Source organism: Seriola aureovittata, chromosome 18, assembly GCF_021018895.1.
Source record: "Seriola aureovittata isolate HTS-2021-v1 ecotype China chromosome 18, ASM2101889v1, whole genome shotgun sequence".
NCBI classification, from domain to species: domain Eukaryota; kingdom Metazoa; phylum Chordata; class Actinopteri; order Carangiformes; family Carangidae; genus Seriola; species Seriola aureovittata.
The window spans coordinates 1314021-1326544 of record NC_079381.1 but is presented as its reverse complement, the minus strand read 5'-3'; the positions used below and the strand labels follow the sequence as shown (position 1 = coordinate 1326544).

The 12524-nt window shown below is 40.8% G+C and overlaps 1 protein-coding gene across 2 annotated transcripts in view; it reads right to left on the bottom strand.

Moving 5' to 3' along the window:
• megf10 (multiple EGF-like-domains 10) overlaps nucleotides 1-12524 on the bottom strand; it is a 59353-nt gene that overhangs the window by 14164 nt on the left and 32665 nt on the right. For both annotated transcript variants that reach the window (XM_056404335.1, XM_056404336.1), the window contains 5 exons: nucleotides 9052-9298; nucleotides 7613-7733; nucleotides 7199-7335; nucleotides 3895-4107; nucleotides 1195-1369 (listed from right to left, as the gene is read on the bottom strand). In XM_056404335.1, the coding sequence (XP_056260310.1) occupies nucleotides 1195-1369; nucleotides 3895-4107; nucleotides 7199-7335; nucleotides 7613-7733; nucleotides 9052-9298 (893 nt within the window). The remainder of the gene's footprint in view (nucleotides 1-1194; nucleotides 1370-3894; nucleotides 4108-7198; nucleotides 7336-7612; nucleotides 7734-9051; nucleotides 9299-12524) is intronic.

The window sequence follows — 12524 nt, the reverse complement described above, 5'->3', positions numbered from 1 at the left end:
AGCTTTTTATACATTTATTTTTCTTGAAAATCTATCATGTCAATTTTGTCTGAGATTTATATTAATCAAAAAAATATCTAATTAAAATCCCAAGAAAAAAATCAAGCCCAGTCTCAGTTTCAAATATATATTCAATTCATTTGCTCATATTAACAAACTGTTAAACCTCTGTGGGTAGAAATGTAAAACTATGAAGAAAGTTGAAGATCTCTGCTATGAGAAATCTGTTTTCCCACGGAGGACTGATGTTCCCATGACGAACACTCTGCTGCGAGGGACATAAAAGAGCCGTGAGTAGATACACATGGAAACAATGAGGACTTCTCTGCTGGGCCTGAGATCACAACATCGTACTTGGAAGTGGCTGTGTGAATTTTTGGTCTGACTGAACTAAAATTAGCAGAAGCTTCTTCTGAGAGGGAATCTCTTCATCTCTTAGTGTCTTTATGATGTTTTTATTACGGCTGTTCAAGAGCTTTATTGATGTTGTTTCACTCAAATAAAATTAGATGTTAGATGAACAAATAGTTAGACATGTTGTGAGATGCTTATTTCCTTTATTTCCATCTGTCTGAGTGTTAAAGGCAAAACATGTAATTTTCCGCTGCTCGTGGTCTCTCAATCAAAACAATATCAAAAGATGGAGTTTGGTGACATCGTGAAGTAGCATGGGATCATGTGAGGTTTGGGTTCTTTCAATCTCAGTCAGGAGGTTTTTACCAGGACATTCATTATCCACAGAGGTCTCCTGCTCTCCAAAACAAACGGACCTGCTGATTAAAACCAGTAAAAACACTGAATAAACTAGTTCCATGTCAAAAATCGTCCTGCAAACTGATAACGTTTGCTCATCTTGTTTGATAACCTTTGATCCAGTGTAAGAAGTGTCCATTATTTTTAAATCCAAAGAAGAAAAACAGGATTTTAAGAAAACAGTTCGCTGAAATTGCTGCAGTTTCTAACTGCTGCCACTAGATATTGCTAAAGAGCCTTATTTTTACTCACAGCACCTTTAAGGTGAACTGAATGAGATGATGGAGCCTGGACTGCAGACCTGACATTTTCAGTAGTTTAGTAGTTTGTATGTTTGCTGGCTGTGAGTCCAGCAGTGGAGACAGGAGATGACCACAATCAGCCACACACAAGCCTCATGAACGCACATGACATGTGGAATAAAAAATTCATTGACTTTACCGTAAAGCCTGGAGCACAGATACACTCTCCGGTCACACTGTGGCAGTCGGCACCGTTCTGGCACTGGCACACCTGCCGGCAGGATGCGCCATAGAATCCTGGGGTGCACGTCTCATTACAGTAGAGGCCGGACCAACCGGGCTGACATGTACACTCCCCCGACATCGGGTGGCAGCTGGAGAAAAGAGACGAACACACCATGATTACAGATTGTACTTTCTTCTAGTTCAGCGTTTAGTGACTGAATCATTATTGGCTGAGGGATTTAGTATGCGTACAGCACACGCTGTCTTATGTCGAGCTGAATCAGTGGATCTCTGCAGCAAGTAAACAAGATACCAACAGCAGTGTAAACAATGCAGACTAATAAAAACATGTTTCACCGAGCTTGTGTTAGCTGAATTATATAAGAAAAGACATTGTACTGTCTAAAGGTAGATGTCCATATGTTGTTTGATTATAGATCAGGTCTAGGTTTTATATTAATACTGTGAAAGTATCAAAGCCTCAGTCCACAGAGAAATGCACACAGCCTGTATTCAGACACTGAGCCTTAAAACCAGCCGTCAAGACTTTTGGGACTTTGTGATGTCACAACAAAGCAGTGATCGTTCTCAGCTGCACACCTGGACCCACGATCCAACCTTGCAGGGTTTTGGTTTACCTGAAATCTGCTATGTTTTTATTGGATCACCCAGAAAACAGTCAGTCAATCTGTGAGCCAGTCAGAAGAGAGGAGGCTCTCAGCCTCTCTTTTGATTGGCTCACCGACCTGTTGTTACTAGAGTTGCAGAGAGACGCCTGACAGAGTAGATGTAAAACTACATTGAGATGATTTTTCGTTTTTAATACCACAAATAAATCTTCTGATGGATCAACACTAGAAAAACAACACAGGATAAGAGGAAAATGTGGTGCTTTAAAACTGCGATCAAGGCTTACCACAGTTTCCCTTCCACATGATAGTAAGTTGATGAGGGATTCAATATCTGACCTGTCACCTCATTTAACCACAACACAATGGAGAGTAGCCAGGGTTCATGCTTGAAGCCAAAAACCTGCTGTCACAGCCTCCTCCCTAGTTTGTTCTGGGAAACAGATTCTAACAGAGGTTATCATTTAAAAAACAATAATAATTTAATTAAAAAAAAAATAATTTCTTAAACCTGTGTAGGAGCTGACTGACTAAAGGCTCCATGTTTTTCCCTCCATGGCAGTGAGTGGGGGATTATCTGCAGAACAACAGGTGGAATCTCTGTGTTTGTTAGTTACTGTGTTTGACTGACAGCTGCTCCACCTGACACAGCAGTCCCATTGAGCAGCAGCAGAACAGCCGCTCTCTGCAGGGACACATGCAGCTGCCAGCTGTGGCAGCCTAACTGATCACTGATCAGCTGTTTACAAGGTCAAAAATCAAACTGACAACACACGACTACTTCTTTTTAACACTTCAGTTTGAAGAATACAGATTTGAACACTGAGAATAATATTTTGAAATAATTCAAATAGCTGACTGACAACATGTTGCTGTCGAAAGTTCGAAAGTGGCAGGACAAAGTTGGAACACTTACTTTTTCCAGGATTGTTTTTCAGCTGCGGTGAAGGTGTCTGTGAGTTGTAGTGCTACTGGAGCACATGTAAGACATGCTGCGTTTGTGCATGTGCACAGTTAAATTGTGGCACGTTTAAATATATTAGTCAACTATAAGTGACCACATGATCACGTTAGACTGACTTTATGAATAGTTACAAGCAGCAGATGCAGCGGCTGCAGCACAATCTGTCTAACAGTTTAACAGGCCGGCTTTGTAATGTGTGTTGCAGATGACAACAGCTAGGTTGAAAAATCTAATTTAATTTAATTGGTGGTGCAGTGGTTAGCACCGTCACCTCCCAGCAACAAGGTTCTGGGTTTGAGCCTGCCAACTTGTGTGGAGTTTGCATGTTCTCCCTGTGCCTGCTTGGGTTTCCTTGAGCCCCCTCCCACAGTATAGAGGGCGGTATGTGACAGGTAGGTGTGAATGTAAGGGGGGGGGGGTTATGCTGTAGATATCATGGAGTTTTTTACTCCTTCTGTTCTGTTGTGAGATATCCAATGTAAGGGAAGGCAAATTAACAAAAAAATTAATGACTGACAGCTTAATGGCAACTTTTAAGGTGGAATGTTTTCTTGAGTGTCACTCAATACATGAGTTGACGTTGTGAATCAATCCATACACCTTAAATGTCAATATGATGACCTTGACCACTCCATTTGTTTTAATGGGCTCTCCTGCATGACACACGCTTCAGTGATGATTGAATGTTCAAAACTAAATTTCAAGCTGATTATTCAAACTGCAAATATTCTATTTCCTCACTTGCAGAAAGGAAGTGGTGGAGCGCCGTTCTGGTGCGGCTCCAGCAGCACTACACCTCTGTCAGTGAGGTGAGCCCTGCTGCACGCTCTCATGTGCACCCTGACTAACAGGCACACAGAGAGGGCCAGTAAAAACTTGATGGAATTTGTCCCGAGAAGAAAAGGTTGCCAGAGTTTAAAAAAGACTTCCTCTTTAGCAGACATAATGTACCGGTGTCACTATTTTAACCATCCAAATTAAAAACCCTCCACAGAGTCCTGTAACTGCGACTTCATGACACTGCAGCAGCGGTGGTAATAAGCCACTGTATATAAGGGAAATACTGCACTGCACAGCATACCTTTGTGTGTTCTGGGCAGTACACGGACACTTCCTGTCACACCGGAGGCCGTAGTGCGCTTCAGGACACAGTCGGGTATCGCAGATCTCCCCTGTGTATCCAGGCTCACACAGACAAACTCCGTTGGTGTGGTAGCACTTGCCGTTGTTCTTACAGCGACATGTCTTTGCACAGCCAGCACCATAAGTACCAACTGGACACTCGTCCTGGCACCTGTTCACAGCATGAGACACAGACATCCATGGTCAATGATTTGAGAAGAAAATATGTATGTACTGTATGTATGTATGTATGTATATGTATTTTTGCACTGCATACATGCATGAATATATGACTGTATTATTATTGTCATTTTACCATACGCTTCTATACAAGGCAGAATGAGAAATTGTTTCTCTGGGTGCAAGACATTAACCAAGGCACTATACTGCAGGTTATATACTTAACTAACCCTAACCCTAACCCCTTAACTCATACAATTCATTCACAGTAATTCAAACAGTTTCATTTGAAGAATCATAATTTGTCAACAGTGAGTCATACAGATATAAAGGTGGTGCTAATGTTTTGACCAGAGGAACAAGTGTCAGAAATGTGTCGTAAAACACTTGATTCCTGATTTTTAGTTAGAAGTTTACTAGGATCAGTGAGATGTAAACCAGTGCAATTTTTTGTAGAAGTTACACACAATGCATACTAACTAAGTGTGTGTAAATGTGTAAAGTGCAAGTTTGCATGTGTATGTGCATGTTTGAATATATGTCTGTATTAAGGGTGTAACGATACATGTATTTGTGCCGTGCTGTTTGATACAGGATGAATATAATCTATCTTTAACCATTCACTTTACGCGCAAAGCTTTGTGTGTTCTGATGGTCAGTCTATGATGTGTTAGTGACTAAAGTCATACAGCTACACTGAGCCCATGTAGCTTCATATAACACCCCGCTGGCTCATCTGGTAGAACGTGTACCATAAAGGCTTAGTCCTAACTTCAGCGGCCCGTGTTTGAATCCGACCTGTGGCCCTTTGCTGCATGTCATCCTCTCTCTCCCTCTCTCTTTCTCTCTCTCTCTTACTGACTCTCCCTCTCTCTTTCTCTCAAGGAGAGTAGAGTGGAGTCGAGTCAACCTGGTATCATGCCGTGGAAAAACACATTCTTTCTCCATTTTATGTGTTGATGTGGCAAACAGCTAACACTCACTCACAGGGTCCATATTATCTCTTCCATGATTACAGCACAAACATACATCAGTCCAACCTCCAAATCAAGCTGGGTTTGAAAACAAAATGGCCGTCTCCTGTCCCGTCATTTAGAGCAGGCCAGAGGAAGAGAGAGGTTCTTTACAGAACCTTCACTTGACAGTTAAACTTGTATTCCTCACATTTTAACACCAGACACATCTTAACATCCAGTCCAGCTGACCTCACTTTTAAATGTATCAAATCCTGTTCAATATATCATCCACATTCCTGCAAAGCACTTCACCCATGCCCACCCCATCACCACCACCACCCCGTCCCCACCCTCCTCTCTGGTTCTGTTAATGGTTTCCAGTGGGTTTGGGTGTGCCATGGCCGGCCCAGTTCCAAACAGTGCTGCACCGTAATGTTTGGCTTCCCTAAAACCCTTATTTACTCATAAAATTGCACTTGGAAGGGCTATTCCTGACTCGTCACTGGTCTGCTTAAGTATATGGTGCGTGCTCTCTGATATTGCTAATTATATGGCCTAAAGCCCTGCGTGGTGCTCTACTGAGATTTGTCTGTGAAAACACTGACTGTGCTTCCTGGTTGTGTTTTCTCTCCTCTCTCTGGAGGATGTGGAGGAGTTAAGCAGATACAGATGATTTTATTTGTATTTTGCTTTTGATTTTGATTTATGCCTTATGTAGGTATTGCATTGTAGGTATGCCTGTATTTTGTTACCTTCTGATTGTTTATGTATGACATTCTGATAGGTTCCCTCTTTATAAACACTTTCTCAAGTTGCACAAAGTTTTTTTTTTTAAATATTATTTTGATGTTTAGAAGAAGAAAGGTTCAGTTGAATGCTTGTTGAAATAAAAATTTGATGTGTCACTAAGTTGTTCTTCTGTTTCTGGGGCCTCTTCACTCTCTGCTTCTTCTTATTTAGTGTCTATGGAGTGCCACAGGAATGAGCCTAAAACCAGGAAATTAGTTGCATTTTAGCTCCTCCCCTAGTCCTGGAGTCTCTGGTTTGTTGAATGTGTTTTAGGTGAGACGACTGAAATAAGGTGTGTGGTTAAAACTAGCTCAAGACATTTTCATGTTTTATTCTACAACATAAAATCCATCAGTAAATACCCCAGTGCTGATTTCTTGAAGCCTTTACGTCTCGGTTGCTAACAAGTGTCTAAATGAGACTACAGAGGTTGTCGGGGACGTTAAACATCATCACGCTGAACATGAAAACTGATCTACTCTCCAGTCCACCTTTACAGCCTCGTTGTGTTTATACAAACTGTCTCTAACTCCGTCAGAGGAAAGGCTTTGGAAGAAGAGGTCAGAGCTGAATCAAACTACAAGCTGAAGTTTAGTGGTGGTGAGGTTGAAGTCATGTGACCGTGGTGTTGAAGTCATGTGACCGTGGTGTTGAAGTCATGTGACCGTGGTGTTGAAGTCATGTGACCGTGGTGTTGAAGTCATGTGATCGTGGTGTTGAAGTCATGTGACCGTGGTGTTGAAGTCATGTGACCGTGCTGTAGTTGGTTTATAGTCTAACATTAGCTCTTTACTTCTGCTGATTGTATTGAGGCTTCAAACATCATGAAGTGGAGTTCATTAGTGAAGATGATCCTGCTGAACTAAACCTGTCAGGATCATTAACTGTTTTTTATTTTCTCTAATAATCCAAGAGACAATGTTAAAATCCCATTGGCTGTTAGTGGAGGGAACCAGGATGATGGTAACTCCAAGTTGGCACACCAGCTTAGAGGTGCATTATCGTCACTAAGTGGACTGGAGTTGAAACACTCTCATTCATGGGCTCTCTCAGTCTCATTATGTTCCACTCCAGGGTCTGCTGAGTCAAGTGCAACACCTTGTGGAAGAATTCAGTGTACCAGTCCAGTTCGATGTGGCTTCATATCAATCTGGTTTGAAAATATTTACACCAGCCCCATGTCATTGTCTGGTCTTGATGTGAGGACAATTTCTTATTGGGAATAAGAAAGTAATTGAACCTCCCTCGTTCCGCTTTGCACACAGTTGACATTGCACCAAGCTGCTGCAACACAACTCGCACACAACAATGGAGGAGTGCTGTAAAAGTAGCTCTTACCTTTCTCCTGAGTATCCGGGGGTGCAAAGACACTGTCCAGTGGACAACACACAAAAGCCGTTGTTGTGACACTGACACTCCTGGGAACAGTTTTGTCCAAATCTCCCCTCTGGACATGGCTGTCCACACACTGTACCCTACACACAGCAACGACAAGAGGAACACACACAGAGTATCTAAGCTGTTAATCAAATGTTTTATACATGACTATGTTTTCAAGGTCTGCTGATGATGAGAAGAGCGTCATGGATACAGCTTCTCTGCTCTGTATTGTATTATAATTCATCCTGGTTATCCTGGTCCTGTAATGTGCTGTGTGTATTGTACCACTCTTGAAATGATCATTGGGAGTATACAGTACATATGACAACGAGCCATTCTTATTAAGAGTTCACACAAACAGTTGGGGTGTACCATCCATCCTGCAGGGCAGGAGCACTCTCCAGTCACATGGTGACACACTCCTCCGTTCTGACATGGACATCTCTCCTCACACTGCTGCCCGTGTTTTCCTGGAGGACACAGGTCTTCACAGCTGTGAAGAAAGACAAAACAATGTCACGGTAATATCGCTTTTGAAGTTGCTTGAGATGTGTCATAATCTTTGCAAGTACGTCTCGTGTCCCTTTTATTTTCAGTTCCAACTTACGTTATTGTGCATGGTGATTAAGGGTTGCAATTAATTATATTTATTGATTATGAATTTATTGATGCTGATAAATGTATATATGGTCATTTAATCATGTATTTAGTTTAATACATAAAACACAAAAGAAGCAAATACTTAAGAAGCTGGCGGGGATGTGTGGTTGATCAATGGCTTATCAATAAGTGTTTCAGCACTAATAGTAGTGGATGTTAAAAACAATGAGATAAAGATGTGCTCAGACAGTCACATAAACATAAACAGTAATGTGGGGGCCACGCAGCCCAGCAGGCCAGAGTTGCCATGGAGACATGATGTCAAGGGCATAGTTGTAAGCACTCGTAGCAAATTTCATGTCAGTTGATTAAAGATTGACTGAGGTATGACTCGGCCGATTTCCATCTGACAGACAAACGCTTTCAAATCAAAAAAACATCCGCTTGGTATTAAGAACATCTGTGTCATATTTGGTGAAAACCAGACACAGGAATTTTAATTTTAAGGCAAATGCATCAACCAAGTTCTGAGGAGCAGTACTGCATAGGAGCACATTGAACTCAGCTTCATCCAAGGAACCCAATGATACTTCATATTAAAAAAGTTGCGTGAACACACCTCCAACTTTGACCTGTTGGTGGTGCTAGAGCGCATGAGGCACATACATGAAACTTTGTGGAAAGCATCATGTGAGTGTCCCCTATTAGTGTGCCAAATTTGAAAACTTTTTACCAAATGGTTGTAGGGGCCATGGCAGAAGAAGAAAAAGACGAAGAATCTAGGAATTAAAAGGTTGTATATCTGTGATGATCATGGCAGAATTTATTCTTTAATCTTTTTTAAATGACGACAATAATGTAAAATTCATGTCCAATGTTAAATGATAATGTTAAAATATCCTTACAGTTACATAAATGAGAGACAGACATAATCAGACAGCCAGGCTTTAACTGTTGTCTATACAGATGTTATTCTGAGTATCTTCATGTCCCAGCCAAAAGTTTAGTGTCACTTCACTTCAAATAAATAGTGAACAAAGGCACTTCAGAAACTGGCTTTGGAAAGACATTTTTCAACCATGAAAACATATCTAGCACCATAGTACAAAATTGACTTCTACCCAGACATAAAACCTGTTTCACTGTAGCACTGGGCTTTCACTGTAATGTCACTCTTTGGATTAGAAACAGGAGACAGATCACACACTCACAAAGCTCCGGTATATCCCGGTGAGCACTTGCATTCTCCAGTCACATGGTGACAGGCAGCACCGTTCTGGCATTGACATTTCTGTTGGCATCCGGTTCCATAGGTGCCCACTTCGCACTGGGCCTCACAGCGCCAGCCTCTGTATCCAGGAGTGCAGATACAGGCTCCAGTGATGGGGTTACACAGAGCTCCATTCTGGCACTGACATCTGTTACTGCAGTGGGGGCCCCAGTGGTTACTGTCACAAGCTGAAGGGAAGAGAGGGAGAAGAATCAAGATTTTGATGACTGATGATTCATCAAGTTGCAGGTTTTCATCTGTCATTCCCGATTGGTAGCAAAGTCTAAACAGAGTGGGCTTTACATAATATGAGCCATGGCGTGTTACACTCATTAGATAAACAAGACATAACATAAAGATTTTCTCAGCCCTGACCACTTGTAACCAACCTCTTTTCACCAAGGATCCCATGATCAGTGTGCATTACCAAACCTGATGACATGTACAATAATGTAATGTAATGTCCATCAAAACTGGGATGAGTCACAGAAATCTGTTCTGTTATCATTGTGGTAATCAATGCTCAAGTGTCCCATGATTCAAGGGCAACCCTGATCCTGAAGTGGGTCCAAGACTCAGGACAACAGTTTTACTCTGGTGATAGACCAGCTTTCAGAGGAATTCATCAGTGAACACTGCAGAATAAAGCTTGTGCTATACATACTGGTTTTCTATATTATATAGGGCCTACAGGTTAGAGGTTATATTTTCCTTATTGATAATCCCATTAAAAGACCAAAATTTAGAGAAAAACATTGAACAGTCTCAGTCACTACTTTAACTATGAATGATTTGTATCTGTCTTAGATAAAGGAAAAAATCGTGCCGTCCTATTTGTAGATTGTCAAAGGCTTTCGATACAGTTAATAATGGTCTTCTTTTACAAAGATTGAACAGGTTTTGATGAAAATACTTGCAGTTTGTTTCAGTCCTCTCTGTCTGCAAGACCTCAGTGTGTTAAAGAGGGAAATACCAAATCAGAATGGCTGTCCATTACAAAGAGTGTCCATTTCAGGGATCAATATTGGGTCCTATTCTATTCATGATTTATATTAATAATATTGTTACATCTCTAAATAAAAGTCAATTTCATCCATATGCAGATGACACCATCATATATTATTCTGTAGAACTTGTAGAATAAAAAGCTTGTACAATTTGATACAAAGATGACAGAAATGGCCATAAAAACACACCTGAATCAACAAAAGGAGCCATTGTCATTTTCCCATTTTTCTTTAAACACAGCAAACATTTTGAACTACATGAATCTTTCTTTACTTCTAAACTTTCAAACACAGACTTCAGATCAGACCATGGTCTCTGGTGAAGAATCTTTTGCCTCATCTTTATCTAACATACATTTAATTTTAAGTGGATAAAATTCCCATTTGTGCCCATCAGTCTACACTCAAAATGAAAACATGTTTTTGGAAATTTTGAATTTTTTGCAAATTTATTTAAAAATAAAATACAAACTCTCTCATTTACAAAAGTATTCAGACCCTTGGCTGTGGCCAGCTGTGGTCAGGTGGACCCTGTTTGCTTTAATTATCCTTGAGATTTGTCAAGAACTTGATTTTAGTTCACATGTGGCAAAAAGTGAAGGGGTCTGAAAACTTTCTGAAGACACTGTATGTGAATCTCTTTTGGGCCACAGTGAAGCCTGAACCAAATTTGAGATTTGACAGCGAGCTGTGTGCCACCACATCATTAAGTTGAGTAACCCAGTTGAACAAACTCTTGAGGCTTAAACCAAAGCTTGTGCCTCATCACTGACATGAAAACCATCAGATTCTACAAGCAATCAGAGACTCCATTACTGTATGGCAATGACCCCAACCCACGTCATTAACCTTTGGCTGTTGGATTTCAGCCTTAATCAGACCACACCTTATACACACGAGTGAGCCCTGCCATGTATCTGGCCTTCCCATCACAATTCATAATGAAAGCTTCACCCTGCATAGCCACAGTAAACTGGTAAACCTGACAATGTGTTGTACCACATGTTTATTCTAGATGTCTTTCATGTTGAAGGGAACACATCAGGAGACCATTGCCCTCTCAGGGCCTGGCAGCGACTGGGGACAAAACAGGAGTCAGGGAGGTTTACAGTGAAGGCCAGACCTTTAATTATGGGACTCTGCGTCATGGAGGTCTATCTTAAGTTCAGGGCAAAGTGAGATTTTTCATTAGGGAAAACTACAAGGACTTTATAAACTACACTGTGTATACTACTGTAGCACTGGAGTCAGTTAACTGTTTAGCAGGTTTATCATTAAAGGATAATTCCAGTTTGTTAAAACTCATAGTTTATGTTATGATAACACTGTACTCACTAAAGTAACTGATTTCTTTGAAGCACAAACTCAGACAACCTCTACGTCTACTCAAATGCTAAATCCACGATATATGCATATAAGCTGTGCATGGGAAACATGAAACAAAGGAGATCTATGTCTGTTCACACATAAAATTAAGTGAGTAGCATAACCATGAAACAGAGAGAAAGCCTGCAACCTAATTCCAATGCAAATATATCCAATGCAGCCTTTTGATCATGGTAGTGTAGCACATGGTGCTCTGTTCACAGCATCCACCTGTTGGCTCTGAGGCTACATTCACATTAACGTGTTTTAGTTTTAAAATGCATCACTTCTGCTACATTTTCACCTGCCGTACACATACTCTGGAGCGCCTAAAACTAAGACTTTTGGAAACACTGCTGACCCTGTTTCAGTTTGAAAACTCTTTGCTGTACTTCGTTCAGAGTATTTTCTGCGACGAAGAAACAAACGGCAGAGTAGACAATCTGCTTCCTGTTTACACCAACGTGTGCATGTCCAGTGTACGTCAACGGTCATGTGATCTGTGTTTTGAGGTGTGTTAGTGTGGACAGAGATTATTTCTGGTATGGAGCTAAATCAGTCATCTGGATGGAGATCACTTTTTAATCCTTAGTGCAAAATGTTTTAATCTCTAACCCTCAGACCTCCAACCGTCAGAGCTTTACCTCTGATCGCAATCGTATTTTGTGTCTGCTAAATTATAAAAACCTTTTCCCATCTGTTTTCATGTTCCTGAATGACCTCTGCAGCTGATTGGGATTCATTGCCTGGGTTAGAATATACACATGGCAGCTGTAGTAAAACTAAATTATTGCAGTGATAGTGTCCCTGTGGTTTGTGGTCACATGTGACTTTTTCTGGATATATGTTTAATGTGCAGTGCAGAGGGTGGATGCACTGTCACCTCATGAGCTACGGCAACAGAGAAGGATAAAATGAATCTGAGTCTTTTCAACTGTTCCTCAATGAAATAATAAAGTATGTCTTTGAACCAAATGTTAGACTGACATTAAAATTAAAGACAGTAATACAATGCATAACAGCACAATATTTCATACCTAAA